Genomic DNA, 27,970 nt, shown 5'->3' on the forward strand with positions numbered 1-27,970 from the left:
GAGATAAATTACTTTTATTTATTTATTTAATACTGATTACTAAACTGTCAACAAATCGATTTATTTATTGTAATTGACATCATTGTAAGCAATTCAGTGCTAGTAATTTAAATCTTTAATTGACACACACTTATCAATCACTGGTGCCCTTGCCCTATACGAGTGATATGAATTACGACACTATTAAAAATCGTGATATAATTGCGAGTAACTATACAAGTTAGTTAAAAAATGGTCTGGTGTGTATAATTTATGTGATTAATGATTTATCTGCAGCAGTTTGAATATTTCACAAAATTTTGGGACATTTTGAGTAAGGTTGGCGCGTGAATAAAATAAATAAAACATAGATTGATAACACTAAACGCCCAACGGTCCGATGAACACAAATACAGAAACGGGCAAAACACAACAGCCAGAACCGCAGGCAAATATTTCTGATCACAGGTACAAACATTTCTCCGCTCGTGAATCGAGCAGAGGATGTGGAGATCCCCTGCTCTCAAGAATATAAAGACATAATAATAAATACAATAACATCTTATTACGACCCAGTTTAGAAACTAAAAACTGCGAGCTAAATAGCAAATTCATGGCATCAAATTAATTTTTAATACTAACGTGATTAATTTAATGTTCCTAAGTAGACATATTCCATAAAATTTGATTGAAGATCTGCTAATGCTCGTGAACTTCTTCTTCTTCATCCATACTTTCTCCCACTTTATTTTGGGTCGGGTCTCACGGTACATTTACACCAGAGGTGTCTACCGGGTTTTTTGTGAAATTGCGCTTGTCATTGTGAATCTCTTTTTCCATGGTGTTTAACCACGTGGTTGGTCTGCCTAAATCTAATCTAATCTTTTTTCAAGGGGATTGAGGGCTTGCTTTATTGGGTGATGTTCATTGCTGGTGCTCGTGATAAAGAAGTAAAAATACGCGGTGGCAATAATGCAAATTAGAGGCATTCATTGAATGGCAGTCTAATTTCTCTAACAAGGTACAATGAAACAAAGCGTTTCTTGTCGCCATCAATTTACACGAGTCAACGATCTTGGCTAAACTCTCGATTTTAGCGGTGGTAATTATAGGAAACGTCTAGTTAGTTATTTAAACATTAATTAAGTAACTGTTAAAGTTAGAAATTATAAAGTTTTGTTTTTTTTTTTCCTATTTTTTATCAAAGCCTGTATGGACGGTTGGTCGCTTCGTCCTTCACTGTTTCGCCAGTTTCATATAATACCTACTTCACACTGTCGTGGAACTCAGATACATACCGACGCGAATGCGTGAACATTGCGTAGTTAGTATAAGTGTTTTTATTTACCGCAATGAAAAACTAGCAATGAGAACTAGAATACCAAATCAGCTAAATTTTGGCAAACAGTTTGACGACAATTTAGAGCCGGTATAATGTGAGAATTGATGTTTGTTACTGAATAGATTTAGATAGATAACTGTTTATATACAGGTAGAAATGAACCTGAACTTCTAGAACATTCTATACCTAATACCTTACAAACATTTTATCCTGCAAATCCCATGCAAGTAGAGAGTTAAACGTATTTACTATAGTTACCAGAAAGGTCCTTATTCACATAATACCTACCTAAATACCTTGATTCAAGTGCAAAAAATGTGGGTACTAATGAATTCCTTCATTAAATTATTTTAAATTGAATGAATTAATTAATTCATTCAGAATGAGTGGATTTAAGTTTATATTATAGATTGCTCACATAAAATTAATTAGAATAGAGAAATCATGTTATTTATATAGCAAAAGGGATTCAATGCAATCGAATCTGATCCAGTGTTTTACTAACAAGCTAGGTAAACAATCATTACAGTGGGCAGTCGAGCGAAACTTGTTGTAATATTTATTGGTTCTCTTAATATGATTTACTTGGTCGTAATTGTCGATTGTTATAGTTATTTAATACTAGCAGATGCCTGAGAATTCGTCTGTAAGTGCTTTCAAAAAAGTCTTTTAGACCTGTCAACCAAATGTCAATCTCATTGCGAAAATTAAAATATAAAAAATATTTTAAATACTAATATTATAAATGGGAAAGTTTATGAGGATGTATGTGTGTATGTAGACTTTATAGAGTTTAGCTGATCAGGTACATTTTTTTAATAATAGAACATAAATAAGAACATTATATATATTTGCAATAATTATATATATATATATATATAATAATTTGCAATTTTATATTATTTAGGGATAAAGTCGTGTATACTTAACGTAGGCGAAGGCATATCCTGAAAGTTGTACAAAATACATATACTATTTTTTTGTTTTTTATTGCTCAATGCGGTGTTGGTCCAAGGCAAAGTCTGGTCATTTTTTCAAAAATTTGTTGAGATCATCCCGCCAGCTACTCCTTGGTCTGCCTCAATCTCCCCGGCCTACAAAATATAAAAACTGAAAAAACTTATAGCACAATAATATAAAAGAAATATCTAAATTTAGTATCCTCCTATCAGTAAACTATTAATTGTGATACCTTTTCAATACTATCAATTCTTAAAACATTTATTATACTGTGATAAGAAAATAGTTCCCTTTGGGGAAATCTCTACAAGTTGTTTTATGTCCTTACTTGACAAATGTTCGACACGACTGGCCATGTCGGAAGTACAAGCCTTTGAATATTCTACAAATAGTGAGTTAGGTGAACTCGCCTTTATTTAACACTGGTGAAACAAAATTATACTTAGTTTTTTTTATTTCGCACAGTAAAATTGTCTATGAGGAATACGAGACCACTTCCGAGGTATTAGTAGTATACCTATATATGTAGGCAAAATACGTACATGTGTAACTATATCCCAGACCATTCAGAATTGGCTGTGTATAATTCATACAATATTTACACCGATGATTTTTGAAACAAATTATATTATCATTAAAGAAGTTGTAACAAAAATCTTTACCTAAATCTATGCCCATTTTCGTACAAGGAAGTTTAACATTAAACTTGGCCAAGCGGAACTTTATATCTTCCTGGCGATCTTTAATAAGATCAGAATGTAAACAGTGTCTGTCTGTCATCCGGAGACGGGCATTTGATCTAATACAAATGCTGTGTCTAGCTGGCAAAACTAGCAACACGTCGTTCTCAATGTAATTTCTACATAGAGTATTTTAAAATACAATAATCATAATCATATGCATTATCTGTTCAGCTTATCTTAAAATATATAGATTACATTTAAATAAATGTAGTACCAGCGTTATTTATGAGGAAATGCTGGTGTATGTACTTGGTGTCAAATAACCTGAGAAACAGGTTATTTATGTTATTTAAAACTAATTGAGGGTTTTACAAGAACAAAAGTTGTTTTTACAGAGTATATATAGGAGAACATAATTAATATACTCCCGTACAACTAGGTTTTAAAAAAAAATCCTACAACGATTTGTAATTTAGTAACATACATTACATGAAATATAATGTAATCAAAGAAATCATAGAAGCAATTGTTGGTAATGTTGCACAATAGTGGGAGACACCGCATCGTTGCATGCAAACATTGGGAAATCTTTGTGCTATCGCTGGATACGAGATAACAGATAACTAGGAAAATAGTTCACGAGTATTCAAATGACTGACACACATAACAGCAACTGTAATATTATCATTTTTTAAATAGATCTGTGTAATTAGACTGTGAGATCTCTTCGAATAAATAAATAAAATCATCGAATCTACACTTGTATTATAAAGAGTTTATGACTTGGTGAGTTTGTATGTTTAAGGCTAGTAAACTCTGAAACTACCGAACCGATTTCTAAAATTCTGTCACCATTAGGAAAGTACATTATCCAAGATTGTTATAGGCTATATTTTATCTCAAAATTCCCACGAGAGCGAAGCTGTGGGCAACATCTAGTAAATTATAAAGATACGCAGATTAAAAACTTTTGTATATACCACTCACAGATCTAGATCGAATCACAATTACCTAATATTATGTATGCGAGTATAATATATATGTAGCTTTGGTTTGGTGACTGAGAATATGTGATGATATAATGTAGCTCAATAACGCAAGATTTACTCAATGGATTTCAATAAAATTTGGTACACGGGTGGAATATAAGCTGCAATAGCACATTGTGTACTTTTTATTCCAATTTTTTTCGGTAAAGGTGCTCCCCGGGGCACATATAGTAGGGGATAAATGTTAAGAATAGATTAATTTATTGCTTTTTGTAATTTGTCTAAGGTTTCAACTTATCGCCATGCAAGCAATTTTAGATAAGTCCATCCAGTACTAAAAGTACTTTCTTGAAAATTTATAATATTTTTTAGGTTTTTAAGGTTACCTTTTGTAATAAAGCTTATTCATTAATGATGACGCGCGTGAAGCGAGTATCAATCAAAGTGCTTTGATCTTCAGTTGTATTTGCATGTTGTTTATAATGAAATTCCTCTATATGTTTCAGATCTAGTCTATCGCAGAAGTAAAATGCTATTCATAAAATGTACTAATATTTTCCGCAAAGCGTAAACATTTTAAATTTGAAAAGCATTCCTGTGTAAACAATTTACGCAGGTCACATTCCTAAATCTCGTTTGATTCAATCCAGTTTGTGCATAAAATATACAGGTTTGTAGATTGTTCATTTATAGAATGATTGATTATCTAAAATTAGCTAGTTTAACTACAAGGAACCCCTTCGACAGTTACGTATCGATACAAAATAAGAAAATATTGAATGTACCATAAAGTTAGTTATTCAGTAATGCAGAAGCCTGTTTAATAATTAGGTACCCAAAGTAACTTTTATAAAGTTTAAAAAGGCACGTAGTTTACCGTATTTTATTAAATCAGTAAAGAAGAAATAGCTACCTATTACTTATTTACTTCTATTTGAAATAATCACTTTAATAATCCCGAATCTATTTTAGGACGCAACAAAATTAAAATCACATCAACTAGTTGCTCATTGACCTGTCAAGTCCACATACTTTTATATCAAATATTACGGGTTTTTCAGTAGTCATGCTTGTCTGGCCTTTTCCATGACATCATATCAAATAAATGCAGATGCCAAATAAATTATTACATTTTTGCGCCGTTTTACCTAAAATAATGAATAATCTGTAATATTTGTAGCCATTGTTCTGTCTAGCTAACACAATATAAGAGTCACCTATGTCCCAGTAACTGACAGGCCGAATGAGGATTTATGTCCAGAATTCCAGTGAATACTAATTCACTTGTGTACCATAAAAAATATAATGAGTTCAATAAAAACATCACTGTCAACCTAATTTGGGTTTGAGGCTCTGTTCAGCGCTACTCTGTGGCGCTAAATAGGCAACAGTCGTTAATTTAGCTAAATCACTTTTCGGTGTCAATCGGCGCGTTGAGGCCTGCCTCCACTATCAGGACAGTTATAAAACAATTAGCTGACCTCATACTTTGTACTGTGTAACCAAGGCAACTAGACAAATGAAATAGACATGTACGTGTTGTAGCTTCGTTTTTTCGATATTTACTAAAATATAGATCCTTTCTATACTAACTACAACATAGTTAGTCCCTCTTCCTCTCATTTCTAATGTTATATTAAAATCCATACGAATATAATTCGATTGCCAATCAATTTTAACTTGACTCTTTTTTCCATAGGTTTAATTCTATTTTACTTTTATCTATATAAATTATCCCATAATTCCACAGTTGGTGCCTACCACTTACCTAAATTGTTCATTTTTGGGTTATTATTTAGTCTACTTGGCTTTAGGCAATTCCTATCATCCATCACTCTTAAAGTCTACTCTCTCATTTTTATGTTGCAAATTTAGTATCAAGTTTGCGAGACTATCAAAGAGAAATTTATTGACTGGGGCAATGTAATAAAACTAATTAAAATTTATTGGAGAATTATGCATCTGGTTACTGTGTTCTTGAATTTTATGAACAGCAAGTGTATCATTGCTAAACTGTTTGCTTTCGACACTTGTAATAAAACTTGATGCTTAACAAATAAAATAGCTTTATTTATTGGAGCTATTTCCTAATTAATGTTTCTAACTGAAGCGAGATAAAACATCGTTTATAGTTTTTAGCATAGAATTACGTAGCGAACATTAAAATGAAAATTAGTTTTTTATCTATGATATGCTGATATCAGTGTCATAACGACTGAGTATTTGGTTTTTTATTTTTTATTCATAATATGATACTCGTATGCTCTTATTCGAATACCTAATAATCATAACGTCGTCTGAATGGGTACGTAGTGACATTTTTGATAGTGATAACAGTAAGTGGTTGTCTGATACACGATAAATGCTACACAGTCAATTACCTAATTATTACTTACACACACTACTCGATTGCCACCCTTTATTCTTTTTGATAACGTCTTAATATCAACATTAAATTTAATATTTAAGTATAAAGTAATATAATATTTAATTTAATATTTATATATTATATTTATATATTTATAAAATTCCACAGCACGCAAGACTTAAAAATGCATGGAGAAAGTATCAATCCAGTCTGACATAAACGCACGCGCATCATTGGCGGCACGCGCCAATTGCTTTCAAATTACCGATAGTCATAAATTAATATCCTAAAAAGGTTTCAAGCATGCACTTGACAGTTTAAATTGTTCTAAGGGCGTAGTTGTACAGTTAAGCAAATTTTTAAAATTTTAAAGGCAATTTTGAATATTTTCTGCCAAGCATATGAAAGTGCAATGCAAGTTTTCAAATCGATTGATTAATTCAAAATTCTTCCCAAATGACGGCACGCCAGCACAGAAAATAAAAGAAAACCGCGGTATATGTGTGCGCTTTTTGAGTGGATGTTAATTTTGCAGATGATTGACGAATAAAATAATTCGTTTTATTTTATTTTTTAAAGTTCAAGTTAAAGGTGAAGTAGGTATTTTATAAAATTACCGTATTTTTAAAGCATGATGCATATATTTTCTTGGAATTATCACATTATGTGGACTCTCACTCTAATGTAGTCTCTTTCCATATTCAAGAATCAAACACGATATTCGGCTGTGATGTAATCTGTACATTTGACATGACATGTCATGACTTATCTTTCAGTAAAATATACATACATATTCTTGATCGTCACCATTGTGTCCTCTCCTTTACCGTTTCCTAGGCACATAAATTCTTTACATCTACTTTACTAGGCGCCACCTGATATGCAGTCAATGGTCACCAGCAATGTCGCGTTGATTTATGATTTAAATTCTATACATTTATCGATGAAAGCAATAATTGCATACGATGCAGTTTGCACCGGGACTTGAATATTTATGTGTTTATTTCTGTCTATAGAACGTTCCGGTAATGCGAAATAGTCGATTTCAGTAGTTAGGTACTTACGTCATTTTTCGTCAATGGAATTCTAATTTAGATACCTAAGTTATTAAATGCGTTTGAATTGGTATTGGACATGTACCGAATACAACTTTAATGCTTAAGTTTATTACACCACGTGGTAACTAGTACTTTATCGTATAAATGTAACATTATCTATTGAAATTATGACCGAAAAAATAGTACTTGCATATTAAGTCAAATGTACTATCGTATCGAGGATCCATGTCAGACTATCAAATTATTATGTGACTAAGTACTAGCTTTTGCCTGCAGATTCGCCCGCGTTGATTTCGTGCTAATATATTATAATACCTATAGTACCCGAAATATTTACAATAATAAATAATTATACAAGATTTTAAGTTAAACCATCCGCTATACAACTGTGAAAATCACATTCAATTCCATTCAGTAGTTTTTGGTGATGCGCGAACAAACATACAGGCAGACAGACAAATAAAAAATATTTTTCTTTAATATCTCCTATGTACAGACATAGGCTAGATGGTAGTCGAACTCTTGAGACACTAAGCTTGCTTCTCTCCAAACCACGGCACGCTTGTTGGCCTGCTCTATGTGTGCTACCACGTGCACACCGAAGGACCTGTATGACGTCACAGATCGGTTTCGGTTATATTAGTCCTAACATATGTATAGATTTACTCTCTGCCAGCAGTGGTAACGTAGATAATATGAAAATCATATCTGGATGCTGACCATAGTAGGTACAATGATCTAATAAAGTTGAAACAAATTGTACGAGCAGCTCAAAGCCATTAACTCATAAATTTCATTTATCTAAATTACCTTGCTATATTTCACATCTTCATTCTGTGGCACGCGTTTAATAGCTCCGCCGACCTAGTATTTTGAACTACATTAGATAGTTTTGATAGGCTCGTTTTTAGAATTTAATTTTACAATTTCATGTTATCCCGGTTTCTTCCTCAGAAGTTGAGCGTCGGTGTCCAAGTTCCGCTTTCCTATTCGTCGGGTTTCCAATTATTAACCTTACATATTATAAAACAAAGTCCTCATCCGATTTTCATGCGATGAATGATGATGATAATCAATATAGATAGTGTGATTCTGGAAAATTCACCCGAGCGAAGACGGGACGGGCCCCTAGTTAATGTATTATCTATATTTTGATGTCCTGTTATGTAAAAATGTGTTAAACATGTATTATGAAAATAAAACTTTCTGCGTTTGGTAATTTTTAGAAAATTATAAAACGATATATTCTTTGGGATGAGGTGAGCGATCACACCAAGTAACGGTGCATTAGAGTCGACTTGCAATTAACTAGGCCTGGTTCAGAATACCTAAACGGTAGCTAAACGGTAGGCATATAATATACTATGTCCGTAGCTCATACACTACACACGTAAACTAATAATTATGCTCGCCTGGCCGGGAATCAAGAGATTATCCATACTTACAAGCCATTAAGGTGTATGGATTAAATGCGGTTATAATGTTATTATAAACATCCTAACATCCTTAATTATTTGCAAAGACGTCACGGAAAGAGGCGGGGCTTATTTCATTTTCCATTCGAAAAGAGGCGAAGCCATGGCGGAATAGCTCCCCACTCGTCTGCCCCAGCCCCGCGTACCAACATACAACTTTTGTTGGAGAAATTGTAATAAGGCATCTCCTATTCGTTGCTTTGTATAGCAGAACGATAGAATAACGAATCTTAGGCTAATCTTTTTTTTCAAAAATCTTAAGATATATTTTTATTCTGAACTATAGATATTTGAAGTTAAATTCTGAATATTATTACCTGTGCTTATGAGATTACAGGTAATAAGTAGGCGCGAGAACGCAATTTTGATACGGACAAAATACTAGCCTATTATTTCAAAACAATGATTTCCATTCCGCAATACAAAATTGTATAGGTACTTACAATTATTTAGCAGGGAGTTTACAAACTACAGGCAGGTGAATAAATAAATGCGCATTATTTTAAATCTAGACTTCATAGAAACTTTATGGTTTGTAAACATTCATCTTAGATGTGAAATATTGTTTGTATGATTATTTTGAAATCTTTTAACCATACAATTGTTGGTTTTTACTGCTTTCTAGAAAGCTAACGGTAATAATAAAATTATTATTATTATGTATAGGTTTTAGTCTACATATCTGATGACTCCTACTTATCGCTAACGCCCCGAAGCCCCGCCCCGGCTTCGACTAAGTACAAAATCTTTTGAAGATTTGACTATTGATTTCATGATCGGCAGCTTTCCTGACGTCAAAACTCTCTGGGAATGCTATTACTCGCTTTTTTTCCCTCAGTCACCTTGTCCAACATCTACGTGGACATGGAGTAGTTCTATGATGCAATAACAATTTTAGGGCGGGACCACATTCAACATCACAACAACTCTAATACAAAATTGATTTCGCTATCATCATCTCAATTAATTTTCCGCGCAATCCAAACAGCATCGTATTGATTAAAATTAATCGATTGTCTATCGGGACATATGACTGTGGGTCAGAATGGCGCATTATAATTGGTGCAATTAGTGAGACAATGGTCGGTTGGATTCCAGCGATTATCCTGGGAGTGGTTTGTGGTATCGATATGACATCATATTGTATTGCATCATGAAATAATGATTTCAGATTTTTAGATCACGCCTGGAAAATCGGATATGGTAAGCAAATAATTTGACAAAATTTTGGTCTCTGCTATAATGCCAAAAAATATTTCTGGAAAAGAACTTGACTAACTACTTAATTTAACTTCTTTAGCAAATCCAAATCAGACCGATGTTATAGAAACAACAGAAGGTTCACCTCTAACAAAAGTTACACATTATCGAAAGCATGTACATTCGAATCCCATTGGTGTCGCCGCAACAAAATTTTATCAAAGATGGTTCATATTATGGTCGTGGCAGGAGTGGACAACCCAAAAAGTGCTGGCTTGATGTTGTCATGGAGAATATACGATATACGCTAATGGTCTGTAAGGATACCGAAGACCTTGCGAATAGGAGAAGATGAAAAAGAACAGACTTTTTATGTACTTGCGCCTTGTAAATATTATTGACGACGAGATCGTCGATGTTTTTGACCGCGGACTTTAAATATAGATAAGTCATTTTGGCCAAAATACATTATTTCTGATTTAACTAAATTATTTATCACATCACATCTTGTTGTCATTTTCGTTATCATCATCATATCGAGTGTGTTATTGCTAACACTGATGTCAGATTTTATTCAAGTCGCCTAAATGCATCTCACATGACTTTTACGACTACTTATCGCCATCTAGTGGCAAGTAGTCGCATACACACTAGGGAACTATACTGCCAACTAGTGTGCAGGTTTCCTCACGATGTTTTCCTTCATCGGTAGCAAGTGAAATGAAGCTTTGAAAACTACTACCTATATATGAGTCAGATTGGTATACAAACTCATATGGCACGAGTGGGATACGAACCTGAGATCTTTCGATCCACAGGCGGGTGTCTTAAAAATTACACCACCACAATGTTGTTATAATATTATTGTAGTTAAAACAATTAATTAATCACCGGGTCATATATATATACATATATATTATATAACTACAGCAGTGTAGGTAGGTCATTGTACCTAAAATTTAGAGAGACGCCCCCAGACCAGGTGTCCTGTCAGTAACCACTGACCGTGTAATGAAATGATTTAATACTTCAAACCCACAGTAATTTTACAACCGATCTAGATGAATTACGGCAATTATTTTTATGGCCCTTTACATAAAGGGCTGTTGTCTGCTTTGTAAACATTTACAATTAACTGCTGCTGACTATGAAGACAATTACGCAAGTATAACCAGTTTATTCATTTTTTTGTTTTTACTAGTTTATGTATTGATTGATATTGTTAAATGAGAAACTTAAATTCCAAGATTGGGTTGCACCAGTCAACTTTTCACAGTCAACTTGAACCGAAAATCGCAAAATATTCCATTTTGTCTCAACGTCGTGGACGGCGTACATGTCAATGTCTACGACAAAGGTGACTGGTGCAACTCACCTTAATAGGTACTACATACTAAATTGAAAAAAATCATTTTATTTCATTGGCACTGTTTTAGTAGCATGATAACATCTCAGTTTCGCGGTAACATTCGTATTGAAAGACCACCATGCATGTCTGTAGTCTCCGTTTCTCTATGGTGAACACAAATTTACCATTTTTTTCTCGTAAATCGTTGTCCATTCACGCTTGGCTGCCAGTATTATATAATTAAAACGTTTAGTTAACAAATTGGTAGTTGTGATCGTGCATGATAAAGTTTAGCATCTGGTTTTAAATGAGTGTGTAAATGATGATGTCGTTGTTTACATTTTTGTTAAGTAATTATATTCTTGCGATGTTTTCTTAATATAAGATTCTTTCATATTATTTATTATTGGTAATATTAGTGCATGGTTATATGGATGCACATTCGATAAAATTCATATTAGGTAAGATAATACATAGAGGTTACGGGGTGTTTTCAGTTGGTCCAAATCCCACATGCATTTGCTGCCCGTCGGTCAACGGAAAATGCAAAAGCATTTTCACCTCGATTAAAAAAGGGGAAGATAATATTCACAATCAATCGGGAGAGAAAGAGCGTCAGTCAGGTCTACACAGACTAAAACGGAAATATATTTAGCAAAAGAAGTGATATATTGTGTTTAAAAAAATGCTAGTTCTAATTCACCTAAATTCCTTCTAGAAAATTACAGTCGTAAACTATTTACTCCATTTTTCTTTGTAAAATCATATCAAAATCTCATAAACGTCAACTGAATAAACAGAGTTTGCACTAAACAGCTTGCTCTTGTTTTCAATCTTTTAGTTTGTAAAATTATGTTATTATGTTAATAATTTATACATTATTTATACGATACGAAATTTTTGTTAAATAACACTAGGTATGGCATTGAAAATTTCTGCATGTAAGTATATATTGCTTTGGGCCGCTTCTTTTTAATATGCTTTAAAATTAAACTTATTGTCGCAATTTTTGTCTCAGTCTATCCCATAATGAATAAAGACGTCGTCGACCTGTCTATTTATCTATCTCGAATATAAATCTATTTCATAAAAAGAAAAACTATTTAATTCAATTATTTCTTTTAACCTTAACTTCTGTTAAAAAATCCGTCGTCAACTAAAGAGTTTACAACTTATACTCGTACCAGATCTAAAAAAGCATACAAATATTTTGGTAAATTTTGCAAGCCACAAATAACCAACACGTCTCACCTTCATATTGATTTATCGTTCGTTAACTGGCGCCAGCAGCGTCCATTTACCTCTGAACTAGTTGGTTTGGCCCTGAACCTGTCCTTGCTCAAAAGTACAAACATCATCAATTTGATCTCTATGCCAATACGCATAGAACGATGTCAGATTATTAACATGTGATGTGCGAATTTCGTTTGTATCATTCACGTTATCAGAAACATATCGAGTGACTGATTGATCTATATATATTTGTAAATAAGGATATTGACATTTCAATGAGTTGTTGAAATCAACTGTACCTAGGACTGCATTTTAAGCTCTATTTAAATCTGAAGAAATCACTGAATAAGAAAAAAGTGACTTAATATAGACAACATAATACACGTAAGTTAAAGCTACCGATGGGCTTAAAAGTGAAACTCATAATTCATAGGTCATGTCTACAAAATATCATACACATAAATAATTAAAAAACTGAAAAGTCGAATCAACTAACAATATCACGATTCCAAAAGGAACACACGGAAGATTAACATGAAACGAACCATATATCCCACTACATTATCTCTGATAATGTTGCCTTTCTATCTCATAACGTAACCATACCCAAAATAACTCGATCGAATTAGAAATCAAGAATGAAACTGAATCGTTTGCGAACATGTCTGTATTATCTATGACCATGAATGTACATAAAACTTAAATATAATAAACATCTTGGTTAAAATTACATTTGCGCATCATTTCTTATTCTATTTTGAAATTTTGGGTTCCAGTGATCAACACAAACAATCAACAAAATTCTTCTCTGCGTTTACTTTTGTACAGATGTGTGTTCACGATTTAGCTTCTAAAGACTCTATAGGCTATTACATTATGCTCCGTGGCATTGTTCCAATAGGAATTCGATGTCCTAGATCGCTAATAACATGCGACTTGACATTTTTTCAATTCAGATATTAACAAACTAATCAGCGTTGTTATGGAAGTACCTAAATAGTATAAAAATCACAATCTTCTGGGACATTCGGACTGGATTAACATGAAATAGCATTTGTTGACGTTACTCAATTAGGCAACTCTTTCAAAGTACATATTTGGACTCGTGATCTCATTGCTGTTTCCATTGATTTATAGTCAGATCACCGATACGATGACGCAAGTGTCCGCCCAACCATGACTTCTGAACACTCCTTGGTGACTCGGACTGGCCTAATTCAGACTGCTGAAAACTTGTGGGTGATTCTTGTATTTATGTCGACGATTACAGTGAGGTGTTGAAAGGAAATTGTGTAAACATCCTTTGTCTGTATATGATCAAATTATTCATTTCGAAAACTAACTTACTTTAATTATAATAACGAAATAAGTAGGCGACTGTCTAACAACGTGATTAATCTATATTTATATCACCAGATTTTTTATTACTTCGTATTTCGATAAATGTTTATACTGATGTCAGTATACAGTTAGAAAAGAATTACTTAATTACATTCTTTTGCCAAAATTATTTGCAACATTTTTCGGCCCCATGTGATATCTTAGTATTATATCATATTTATATTAGTAAGATCTTTATATTTATAAACTACAATGAATCAAAATCAAAAAGCATTAACATCTGTTGTAAGCAATTAATGTTATTAAATTACTTGTCCGAAGAAATAAAGATTCATATCTTTGTATCGCCCACGACGCTGTCAATTTGTTTCATTGTTTGCATTCGTGTAAATTGTTTAAGCTCAATTAATATGTCCTTCCTTACATTTATTTTATCGACTATAATTATGTCCTGGGAGAGTAAATGACTACATTGTGTATCTGACATAATGCATTCTTGTTTTTAATGGATTACTTATATTACTTATAGAAAGGTTATAAGTAAAGTTTTATATCTATGTTTTTATTACTTGTTCATTTACTTCTTCTTTTTGTTTTTTTCTATTTGAAATGGCAGTAAAATTTTATTATTTAAACTAGTAAGTGGGTATAGAAGCTGCATACAACTTCAAATAAAATTAATAAACTTATAGTAACTACGTATTATTTAAACTTGTTATACACAAATAATGTGATACAAATTGAGGAAATAAACAAAAAAGAATATTCAAAATGAAATCATTTAATATATACATTTAGGTATAAAAATGCACAGAAGACAATAACTGAAGATAATAAGGTTTTAACAAACGAGATAATTCCAACAATTACTAATATATCGATAAATCTTTATGTAAATCCTGCTGTGCTGTCTTATCCTAGGAACGATCTGCGCCCGCGCAGCCGCGCCGATGCAACTGACGGCGAGTGCAACGCGGAAATGTGCTGTGAGGAGGCAACGATTCTAACTTAACTGTGTTTTGACTCGTGTAAAAATTTTAAAATCAAATATAAATGTTCGTTTGACTTATTTAATACATACACTAATATAACGTCTACCTATACTACTACCTTACGAGGTAGATAGAGCAAAGAGGTGGGGAATTCGAATACCATAGTTAGTTGTAGATTGTTAGTCAATAATGATAGATTGTTAGTCTATGAGAAGAATCTCCAGTTTATAGGCTGTGATTTAATTGCTCTTTGTTTTTTTTTGTTCCGTGATTTAACCACAATTAGGTACACGGATACATGGATGAAAAGGAGATCGAGTGAACAGTCTACTAAAGTAGTGATTAGTCATTCCTAATTTCAAATTACCCTCCTCGTGGAAAGTATATACTCAATGAACGTACCCGGGAATGTCCTTTTCACATAGGGAATTAATTCGGGAAAGTACATTTTTAGAAACAACACATTGCAAATTTACTAGTAACATTTCCAAAGTGCATGGAGACATATACCAAGTAATTCCTATTAATTTCCAGGAAATTAAATCACTTATGTATGTATATTATTTTAAAATATGAAGCACAATACTTCATTCAAGTTACTATTCTAACTATAGCTCATATCATAAACAAAACAACATCCTCTACGGTTTAGTATTTCATAATAACAAACACAAGATTATCATCTACTGCTTGGTATTCGCAAAGCGTCTCATCGGCTTCGTAAAGAGCTATTCCTGTTCCTGTGACGGAAATACTAATTGTACAATAGTATTTGACACCACGTTTAATTATAATGAGCCTTGCCGTAGCGTTGTTAATCGATAGTATAATATCGATAATCATTGAGCTAACATCGATAAAACTGAAGCTAAAATAAAGTATACGATAACTATCTAGCTAAGAATGAGGTAATCTTATTGATATTATAGGTGCTTGCGAAAAACATACTATTGGTTTATTAGCAGACTCCCGATAGTAAAATAAATAGTATCAATTGGCTACTCTCCAACTAGTTCTATACTTTTTTCTAATGGCCAAAACAAACAATAATAAGCAGCCTGTATGACAGTGATGTATTATGTCGTCACGATTTTTGGAGTCAAAATGCAAATATACTTTAATGAACAAACTAGTAAATTACGTAATTAATCATGGATCAATTAAAGTGACATTCAATAATTGTGTTTGGTTATTTAAATACCTACCTTTTTGTTTTTATTTTTTCACCCAGTCAAATAAGAAATCAAATTTCAAGCACAAATTTTCTTGTCTAATAAATATATTTAAAAAAAACAGGTGGTTCCTTACATTTTTCCAACAATAACAATAGTTACTAGACTAAACCTATCGATACTTTTTTATGGCAACACTACGTTGCCGATATGAATTATTGAACGCTTGCTATTATTTTGCTTATGATGTCATTTCCATATCTGGAGTTATCAACTTTCACTTGGAGATCAAGTAGGTATATCATATTTCCTGTACATATCTCAAAACACAAATTATATATTATATACTGACCATTAAAAAGATAATACAATATTTTGAGCTTCTTTGTATTAGGACTATTAGCGCGGGGTTTATAATCTAAGTTGCACCAGTCAACTTTGACGACAACGTACTTTGCGTTTTTCTGAGCAGGTTACAGTTAACATCAAAGTTGACTGGTCCACTCTAAGTTTATGCATATCAAATTATTTCAAAAATTTTTCACAAGTACAGATATATTATATCCCATGTTTCTTCATCAAATTTATTTTTTTACAGACAGAAATTAAGTATAACTAACAGATTTTATATGCTAGACTCAGATCAACATGAGTAACGTTCAATATACAGGGTTATTAAAGTATCTAACGCATATCCTTCCTAAGGCGCAGAAGGTACATAGAGAGTTATTATGTAATCTGTGATAGAGACTAACATCTTTTGTTCTACGACTTTTGTCTAAACAATAAATACAAAAAAAAATCCTTTTTTTTAGTTTTAATGTCGTTTCTATAAAAGTTAACTCTACGTTCAATTCCGCTACATAACGCTACTGTACAGTCTTGCTTGGCTATTACATAGAGTTAATATGTGTAGGATTGCAAATTATATTGTTTTTAAATAAATAAATAAATAAATCATTTATTTGCCAACAACACAATTTCTGTACAAAATAACTATATGTATAATGTAATGAGTTATATTGGTGAGAGAACACTTTTATGTTATATGAAACAACATTTTTATATTATATGAAAAAAAAACTACGAATCACGAAAAGTTGTAGAAAAAAAGTTCAAATAAAAGTAAATATAGGAGGTTTTGCGTTTGACACCAGTAACCCTGTATTTGTGACTATATAATAATAATAAATAACCATAAATGGACTCAATATATTATTCCCATAATATTTACGATAAGAGCTTCACTATACTGAATAAATATCGTAAATCATGATTATTCCCAGATGTTAATATGGATTTCGAGCTAAACTTAGTGTTTGTCTGTTTGTTTCAGATTCCTCGCTATATGTCTACAATACAAGACAAATGCACAACTAACAACTGAAGTGGGGCGACCGGTGAGTACAACATTATATGAAGTTTTTAAAAATATTGCATGTTGTAATTGTAAGTTCTAAATTTTCAATGTGAATCTGAACAAAGATTAGGTAGGCTTAGTTGCACCAATAAACTTTGACGTTAACTATAACTTGTGCAGAAAAACGCAAAGTACTTAATTTTATCTAAACAACGACGGCGCGCAGGTTTAAGTTATCGTCACAGTTGACCGGTGCAACCCACCCTTATGCCGGCTCCCACAGCCGGCTCCACACTATTCGCGAACAATTCACCAAACTGCCAGATTCGGTATACAGTGCTGATTTTCATAGCGGTAAATAAAAGCACTCACTCAAACTACGCAATTGTTCATGCATTCGCGTCGGCATCCGAGTTCGGCGATAGTGTGGATCTTACATTAAATTAGATGAAATAGGTAAGTTAAAGAAAATAATTATTTATGACTAATTACGAGTTTTTACCCATACAGTTTGGTTATGGACGGTTATACTGGGGTTTTAACCCACGGTTGTTAACCCGGGTGAGTATCCATCACAAATCAGTATTTTTATTTTCACCAATTTAATTTTTAACCGACTTCAAAAAGATGTAGAGTTGTTGGTATATCTTTGCAAAATATTCGTCTGTTTGTATTTAATTACTCACAAAATATAAATGATTTGAATGATGACTTTTTCCTGTTCTCGAAACAAAATCTTTGAAGGACTGAATCAGAGCGAAACCTATTAAATGTCAACTTCCTTATTATGAGACGAATAAATATAAAATTTGGTACTCTGAAAAAAGAAAAAAGATTTTTCCGTACACCCTTAATTAATTTTTTTTTCAGGTCACCTTTTTTTCAAGAAAGGAATCGCAAGAAAATTATCCTATTAAAATTTAAAGAATACCAATAGTTGTTTGAGTTCGTTTAATTTGTTCGTTCAGTTGTTGTAGTCCTTTTATTGACTTCAATGAACAATCTAACTACAATTGGAAATAGAATGGAATTCTACTATATATTATTTTGAGTACTTGAATCAATAACCTATAATGATGGCCGATTTCTTTTTGATTGATATGTTGACTCGTTGATTGACTAGGTTCATTTTATGAGGTTTACTATTAACCTATTAAGTATAGTGAATTTATAATGACTTTCATCCCACGTTGCATTACCACTGTCTTATTAAACGAGCAAAGCACCAAATAAAAGTTTACATAAAAAGAAAAACCACAGACCGGAAAACCGGAAACACGTGAAAATTAGAGAGATATTTACTCTAGTGTACCTACATTTAAATTGCGATTCACTTTATTATTATAAAATAAGCATTACAATATGCGTGAATGTAGGCCCCTAATTGTCTTGGCCAATTACGTTACTGGCCACTTATAAGTTGATTAGACGAAAACTTTACTTTTTGGCTCTGGAAAATTTTACTTGAGAATTATTTTTCGTTCTTTTTTCTTCTTGTTCTTTCGTTCTAGACGGATATTTACTTCATGCTCTAGAGCTTGAAATCTAATTTTAGGTGTCTTACATCCAATCATAGTGTCAAATTCAACGAGCATGAGAAGTTAAAGATTAATTTCAAATTTCCAGATGCCGCAAACGACGCAAGCGCTTCGAGTAAAAGATACGATATTTGCGTGGAGCTCGTGGGGCTCTTGGAGTCCCTGCTCCAGGACCTGCGGGGGCGGAGTTGCCGTCCAGGAGCGACAGTGTCTACCCAGAGACCCTACCAGGTAAAGAATATAAACCTTACTGTCATAACTAAAGATGCTATATTCGCTTGAAGTCTATGCCTTCAATGAGCGAAAATGTCTACACAAAAACCCATCTTTCATACTGAAAACACAAAGAACTATCACAACAATATTATATCTATCACAAAATACAACCCTTTTCTAATAGCTTTAAAAATACGAAACTTTTACCCCTCACTAATGATCCGAAAACAAAATTAAAGAGTCATTACAAGCCCATAAAACTAACAAACAACTTGTCAAGTAGGTAAGATAAAATGAAAATAAGCCACTTACTATTCCAGATTCTCAACGATTTAAAAACCAAATTCGTGTTGGACAAGAAAAACAAACAAGGGAAGCAGTGAGCAAGATTAATGAGTGTAAAGCCTTATTTTTTTTCTATTGTTCTTGTGTATTGTCTTAATTATTTCATTACCAAGCCGGTACGCACCATAAAGATAAGGGAACAAGCATCTACGATATAGATATCTGGAAGTTTTTGTTTCAGAAATAAATATGTCCGATCACAGTTCAATGGCTTTTTGAGGGTTGAGCCACGTCACGAAGATTGATTCATCTAATTATTAAATTAATATTTTATAGGAAGAGTTAATTTAATTACCGTAAATAATAATTGCAACAGAAAATAACTATATAAAAAAAATCAATAATTTATCTTTCTACATCTTTTACGTTTGATATCATATGTATCTCTTAATCTACATCTTACAGCAAAAAGAAAATCAAGTCGAACTTATTATACCATTCCGCCAATAACTCAATTTGAATTTATAATAGGTTGTGTTAGCGACAACCCTAGGGCACTAGTCACCACCATTGATCATAGATCACAATGATATCTAATGATACGGCAATCGATAAAGGAACCTGCCCACCGCGGGAGAGTATCCACCACTACACTATTGTGATGTAATTTGTTTAAATATTTTTAATACGATTGTCAGATGTGGCCTTAGCCTTAGCATTTCTAGCATTCCTGTTTCTGCTTTTAAATATTATAAGATCTTATTTGTAGATGGCACAGAACGGCGTTTTTTAATAATCCTTATTTCAAATAATACTGGAAGGAATCAATTTCTGCAATAAGTACACCTTTTTATGCGTCTCATTTATTACTGCTTTTTAATTTGATCGGAATTCATCCAGTGTAAATTGAGCATTGAGATTATATATGTACATATTTGCAATTCTGAAAGAGTAAAAATATACAATTAAGAGTTGTTCATTTGCTAACAACACTATCCTATTTTCGATATAACGATACATGATGACCCAGCGTAAAATCGGTTCACACAAATGAGAACTCGATTATCGTGTAAACATTGTGATAACAATCGAGTATTAGCGAAAGGGCTTGCTTGCGTCACTCAAAAAGCTTGTCAAAATCATTTGTACATTTTTTAAATTATATTTGTTACCTTTAATAATAATGCATCGTCATGTTGAAAATACCAACTGATTAGTACAAACTTAACAATAGTTACAGAGATTTTAATGACCTCAAAAGGTGATCACAAGTAAATCACAGAAAATTTCAAATTTTTTAATTTGATTGCCAGTTCTGTCATGTGAAAGTTTTTGATTGCTCGATTCGATTGTGAAGTCCATGAAATACTCGTGTCCAATCGATAGTCATATCTGTCAAAATCATAACTCACTCGAAATTTTTACTTTGATTTCGATTTTTGCCGCTTTGATTGTTTGATACGTATATTGCAGGCCATCATTTAAGAATGTCTTAAATATTTTTCGATGACATGAAATTTAAGGACAGAAAAAAAATTAAAATTTGTCTGCACTCCACATATAACTTTTTTTTTTGTTTATTCATGCACATAATGGTTCAACATTGTTTAGTTATCGAAATAAAAGCAGTGTCGTCAGAGAGTTTTCTAACAAAATAATTTTATTTCTAGCAACCCTATTTGAATAGAATTTGCAAAAGGAGACCTATCATCGACCTGTTAAACGACTCTGCAATTTATCACGGGACATGGTTCCTGTGTCGGCAAGATTCTAACGTTCGAATGATTGCTGGTGAATAAAGATTCTGAGTACCAATATCACAATCGATTTAGTTTTTATTGATTTTGTTCTGTACATGAAGGCTAAATCTAGTTAATGCAAAGATAGCACGGTACATCTTAGTGTAATAAGTTGCAAAACCGGCTGCATGTAGCCGTACTTCGGTTTAGTCGTTTCTGATATTTAGTTATAAACAATGCCCATGAAGTTTTCAATGCATGTAACGTGATATTTTAATGTATATAGTAACTAATGACTGGAAGAGATCTCTTCATGGGACAAGTTCGCCGTTGTCTTTAAGATACTCTTCAATGTCTGTACTCCTTTTTTGTATTTTCTTAGGTATGTGTAATATTTCAAACAAATAAACAAATATCCCATAGGTGCATTCCAATCTCAAGCAAAACTTTCATATAATCTTCTTTCACTTTTGACATAACACTTAGGTACCTACTCCATTTAACTTTACGTCAATTCATTATTGAATAACACAAATAACCACAAATGATTTTCCAATTTGTTTTAAAACCACTTTAACGAGCGGAACAAAGAGCGTTTCCTGCAACTTTACGATTACTCAAATAAGCGCATGCGTCACTTTTGAACTGAAATTCTCCTTGCTTCGTGGTTAATTACATCATTGATTATGTCACGGCTTTCTTAACCTTACTCTTTGTTGATTGCGAAGACCAATTTGTCAACATCATCTGATGTTGACAAATTGGTCTTCAAAAAATGGGAAGCACCTCAGCAAAATTACCTTGAACCTTGAAATTAACTATATATTTAAAAGCATTTTCAGAGTTTATGTACCTATAAGTATATTAATGACTGTAGGCACAGATAATGTGCAAGGAAATGAAATTATTTTAACGCAATATGAACGATCAGTACCAACGAAACCGAACACCTAATTAAATTATAGTCCTTATCGACAAACTTCATCGAAATTCGTTTTTTTAAGGGATTTGAAAAACGTCATACGAGTATGACACACGCGTGCGCTGATCATTTTTTATTTATTGCATAAAGGTAGGGAGAAAAAATACATGATAACACGCGTGTAAACAATAAAACAAAAGCATATCGATATCATAATACTATTGTAGACGGCCGATAGATGGACAGTGATAGTCCGGATTCATATTTTTTAATTACGAGGCAAACAAAAGTCGCTTGTGGCGCCCCGCAGCGGTAAAGCGCCGCACTAATAGATGCTGAAACAATGAGGATTCATTACGATGAGTCTGAATGAGTACAGATGAAGAGCAAAACCTTTATCGATGTAGCGGGAATGTGGCGATTATCATCAGCCTTATATGGAAAATCTTCCCGCCACGCTGGAAAGATTCAATATTTTACTTTTTCTCTAAACAGTAGGTAGATATATATACATAAAAAACTGTTATGTGCTTTTTGATTATGCAGGCAAATTATTAAAAATCCTATATTTAAATCCGTAAAACTGCAACAAAAATGTGATTCATGAACCTTTTATTATTTACGTATCTTACGCAGTAACCTATAAATTTACTATCGTCAACGTACCTAACCAGTGATTTTTACATATTAAATAAATATAACTTATAAGTAGGTAGTAAGAAACACCGTACCACCAATTGAACTAGAACTTTACCCAAATTTGGGAAGATAAGATAAAATATTACTATTAAGTACTTCAATTTTTATAATAACCAGAGAAACACTTTTTGTCACGTCTGTCCTCCCAAATTATTTTGAATAAGTAATTATAGAGCAACATTAAATTGATTAATAATTAAGTCAATGTTTTGAATATTTATGACTAATTTTCGAAACATTATTATGGTGTTCGCTATAATTAAGAACACCAGTAGGAAATATAAAAATAGAAACTTACTATACCCAAGCGATCAATACTTAGTAATTAGGTACAAAATAAACTTCACAAAAAGTAAAAAAAAACCTTAATAAACACTAACAAAAATACCATAAGGTAATAGGTAGACATAATTAAGGTATTAGTTAATGATTAGGGTGAACAAAAAATAAAACATGAAAAAATATTGTGGCTTAGGCTAGAAGGCTTGTACCAAAATTTTATTTAAGTTATTTGCTATGTAGTAAAATTTTATTTAAATAACTTAAATAAAATTTTGGTACAAGTCTACTGTTTCCCAGCTGGCAGGTATAGTAGCTCATGTGTCAAGTAAACCACAAATTGGACACGGAACAAGCGCCAATCAGACCTACCGTTTCAATACACAGAGAAACTAAACATTTAACCACATTCCTATATGTGCAGTGAATCGAAACGTCGATATTATATGGTTAAAGTTGTGGTATATTATGATGTATGAGAATTTGTGGAATAAACAACGATGTCAACTCGATGACACACATTTTTGTGATAAAATGCCTTGGTGTGCCTGGGACCTAAGTTTAGCCTTGAATTTTGGAGCAATATCACAATGTTCTTCTAATTTTATTTATGTTACAAAATATAGATAGATTTATTTTCTGTTAAGATTTTTAATTTAAAATTTATTTAGTTTGCTCAACTTCTAAAATTTTTGTCATCATCATCAGCCTTTTTCCCTAACCACTGGTGCATTGATCTTCCTTATTTATGGATAAAGAGGGCCATGACCCAACACACGGACCCAATACGGACGGATTGGTGGTTGCCTATGGCTCGTTAGTGATAAATACATTTTATCACGTCAATTTAGATGAATGACAATTACTAAATAATGTTGTTACCTCTGTATCTATATTCAATTTTACGTAAAATCTAAACTGAACTCGCCTCATCAATTATATAAATTCCCATAGCCTTACATATGAACAGCTAAGTGCCATACCCAGTACCCACATGTGAATTCAACCACGACGCACGACCGATTCTGACTGATAGTAATCTTAGTATTTACTTCTATAGGTACTAAAGAGAACCCTGAGAATGTAGGATAAATCCGTCCACGCGTTAAAATCACCCACTTTCGATCGATGACGTTTCAATACTTAGTATTTGTAGTTGCGCTTGTAAACATTTATTTCATGGACTGTATTACTTATAAACCTGCCCTAGTAGCAAATTCAATTGTGTTTAGCATCATTTCAATGGAAAACCTAACTTTGTATGCGTCATGACATGACATTAAAGACTAAATTATGATGTTTATTCAAAATCATAAAGTTTACACATTTTTAATAAATTCCATTTGAAATAAGAAATGTTTTGGTACTTTCCAGATTGCGTCGCAGCAGAAAGAGAAGGAAGCTGTCCCGGAGTACGGAACGAGGGCGACAGCAGCGAGAAGTGTCCGTGGTTCACGGCCCTGATCCTGACTGCCCGGGCCTGGCGCGGAGGTACCACGAGTGCAATACCGCGGTAATTACCTTTGTATTTTTTTTTTATTGTCCGGGGGAAGTCCCTAGACTAGTAAAGTGAGGTGGAAAAGGAAGGAAAGCTCTGGAAAGGATACTGCATAGGTTCTGACCTTCTTTGGCGGCGAACATAACCGGGAAAATACTAAGATGAGAGATAAAGACACACAACTAGCAAACTACACAACTGAAGATAGCCTTCAGTTTTGGAACCCTTGGCTTTGCCTGGCAGACCATGCTTACCAGTTAGTTGTACCTACCCATTATATGAATTATATTTTTGAGTGCAATAAACTTTAAATACTTATATAAAAGAAAAAGACGTGATAATACTAATAAAACTTCCTCCCACATATTCTGAGGTTGTGGAATGAGAATTGCACATAACCTCCGAATACATGCCATGGTTTTCCCAAGAGACTACAACATGTAACTCTTCAAAAAGTTCTCTTCTTAATATTAATTTAGGGCCGGTAACATGCGTGTGACACCCCTGATGTTGCAAGCGTCCATAGGCTGCGTGGCCATGCGTGGCCTCTTCCCATAGGATATACCGTATGCGTATTTGCTTGCTAAGTGGTATAAAAAATGTACTAAAATGAACACTTTTTCTTTCCAGCCGTGTCCCGGTCCTCCGCGGGACTCGCGCGCAGAGCAGTGCGCTGTTTACGACCGGAGACCTTTCCGTGGTCGGTTCTACACCTGGGTGCCTTACGTTGACGGTGAGTTTTAATACCTTCCATCCTCATTTTATGAAGATCTAAGGTCTAAATCTTTAAGGAGCTCAGTTATTTTTATGGTATCGCTTTTGTTCTTAGCTGTCTTATCAACTGTTACCACTTTTGCCGGCCCGCATTTATTAGTGTTTATATCAGCGTCAATAGCATTTGAAAGAACACTTCCAAGGTATTTGAAAGTGGATTCTGTTTTCAAAGCCATAGCCTGAATTATGCTATATCCGGGTGTTCGGATCGGCGAAATTTCAATGGATACGCAAGCCTTTCTAGGAACGCATGAAGCATGATAGGGACCAATACTGTTTTTAAATAAGTTTCTTTCGGCAATTCTTTCCAGCAGCTGTGGTCAATGCCAGCAGATTGTAGCTTTTGAGAAATTCCATATAATTTAAAAATGTACAATGTACATGAAGAAGTGCCTGTGAAGTTCTAATTTCTAAATAAATTGTTTGACATTGCTTACATATTTAAATAAATTGCTTCTCTCGATTCCAGGCAACGCTCCGTGCACGCTGAACTGCCGTCCGCGCGGGCAGCAGTTCTACGCGTCGCTGGCGCTCGTGGCCGATGGCACGTCCTGCACCAAACCCGGCTTCCGTGCCATCTGCGTGCAGGGCACCTGCAAGGTAAGTGGCAGATCTAGAATAAAATAATTATACATCGGTTAACAAATGGTTTAGATAACATAAGGGTGTAGAGTGTGCGAGCGCGCCCTTTATAAATCCCTACACAAACTCGTTTAGGATGTTTAGGGGTTTAAAGATCTCATGTTTTGGTTTTACGCTAATCATATCATCACCAGCAAAAACGGTGCGTCGCACATAAAATATTCTTTTACCGAATTAAAAATATCTATAAGGTCTATTATGAAGTTTAAATAAAAATTAAAAAAAAATAAAAAAAAAATCAAATAAAAATTGGTAGGTATATATATGCCAGGGCAAGAAAACATTAATGCACAGAACGTTAAGTCAACGCTAAAATGCGCTTTTATTAAAATCGTGACATTACGTACTCGTTTTAATACTTATACCTACGTTTTATATAAGAAATAAAATATATGAGCCTACAAAATAAATAGAGTAAATTTTGCAGGAATAGACCTAAGATACACTATGCGATCAGCGCCATCTGTTGTGTAGTAGCGTTACCATTTATGTACCAGATACATCCAAACCTGACCAGTTCGCTGAACTTGTTTGTCATTGCCGTAAATAAAATTAACTATGCAATGTTCATGCATTCACGTCGGCATCTGTCTGAATTCGCCGCATCCACCAAAATTCGGCGAACAGTTTAGCGATAATGTCTGCGTGCTTTAGATGAAAGTAGCTAGTAACTTTTTCTACAAGTTTATCTATTCACCTAGCGTAGGAGACATCGGTATTTATTAATACCTTGTCATTTGCTAACATTATAAGGGCCGCTGCACTTTCCCATAATGTATACTACTGCCATATTGAGCAAACAGGCCTTGCTGGCTTTGACTTGGTGCACAATGCGATAAAATTACTTCGGAACCCTGTGACGTTAATCGGAAGTATTGCTTTTATTTTTTACCTAATCAACTTTGTACTTAATTTTCTGTTATGGTTATCTTTATGGTATACATATTAATATCCATTTTTTGTCATCTTAATATATAAATTTAGTTTAAAAAGCATGTGTCATGATGGAAAAATGATCTTTTTCTGATTGATCCGGGTCTTGGATGTTTGTCTATATATGTATTTGTTATAAAATATAGTATCGTTGAATTAGTGTCCCATAACACAAGTCTCGAACTTACTTTGCGGCTAGCTCAATCTGTGTGATTTGTCCTAATATATTTATATTTATACTTAGGTATTCGTTTTCGCTCATAGCAAGAAAACTATAGTTAATTGGTGCACTGGACCTTACCGGACTTTCAACTATGCAGCAAGATTTATCTATACGAGATTGCTAAGCAGGCGATTTATCACTTTTCACCATTAGGTACTTTTCCCAAGTAATTGCACGTCTTATGGTATTTGGCTGATTGACAGCAGGTAAGCGCCTAGTGAAAGGATTATCAGGTTGTCCGTTTTGATTATATTAGTTACTAGTTACATTTTATGTTTTTACCACTACGTACTTACTATATTGCTGATAAGCAGAATTTTTAATAACCACCCAGTACTGGATAAATTCCTAAGTTGATTTGTGTTTGATTGAAGGATTTGAATTGAAGAACTTTTTATTCTCAAAATAGTTTATTTCATTATTTTCCTGTCCTTTTCATTAATTTCTATAGAGATATATTAAATGAATGAGAAAAACACTTTACGAGTAAAACTATTTTCTAGGATAAGAAAAATATAATTATATTATATTATTTAGGTACATACGGTCACAAACTGGAAGAAATCTTAATATAATCAATGTAATATACATAGACCATTACCCGATTAAGGTGTGTTCATAATCTTGTTGTTCAATTACCCAAGCACAGATTATATAATACTTGCAGTATGTACCCCTAGTAATAGAATTAAAAGCGAGCCTTAGCGGGCAACACAGGCGCA

The 27,970-nt window shown here is 33.2% G+C and overlaps 1 protein-coding gene across 2 annotated transcripts in view; it reads left to right on the plus strand.

The window, feature by feature from the left end:
* LOC128677654 (thrombospondin type-1 domain-containing protein 4-like) overlaps window positions 1–27,970 on the plus strand; it is a 96,206-nt gene that overhangs the window by 26,995 nt on the left and 41,241 nt on the right. For both annotated transcript variants that reach the window (XR_008405555.1, XM_053758654.1), the window contains exons 3-7: window positions 17,477–17,540; window positions 19,127–19,269; window positions 24,553–24,691; window positions 25,307–25,409; window positions 25,920–26,050. Coding sequence is in view for 1 of the 2 variants with exons in the window: in XM_053758654.1 (XP_053614629.1) it covers window positions 17,477–17,540; window positions 19,127–19,269; window positions 24,553–24,691; window positions 25,307–25,409; window positions 25,920–26,050 (580 nt within the window). In the remaining variant the exon portion in view is untranslated. The remainder of the gene's footprint in view (window positions 1–17,476; window positions 17,541–19,126; window positions 19,270–24,552; window positions 24,692–25,306; window positions 25,410–25,919; window positions 26,051–27,970) is intronic.

The sequence above is a fragment of the Plodia interpunctella genome, chromosome 18 (genome assembly GCF_027563975.2).
Source record: "Plodia interpunctella isolate USDA-ARS_2022_Savannah chromosome 18, ilPloInte3.2, whole genome shotgun sequence".
Taxonomy (NCBI): domain Eukaryota; kingdom Metazoa; phylum Arthropoda; class Insecta; order Lepidoptera; family Pyralidae; genus Plodia; species Plodia interpunctella.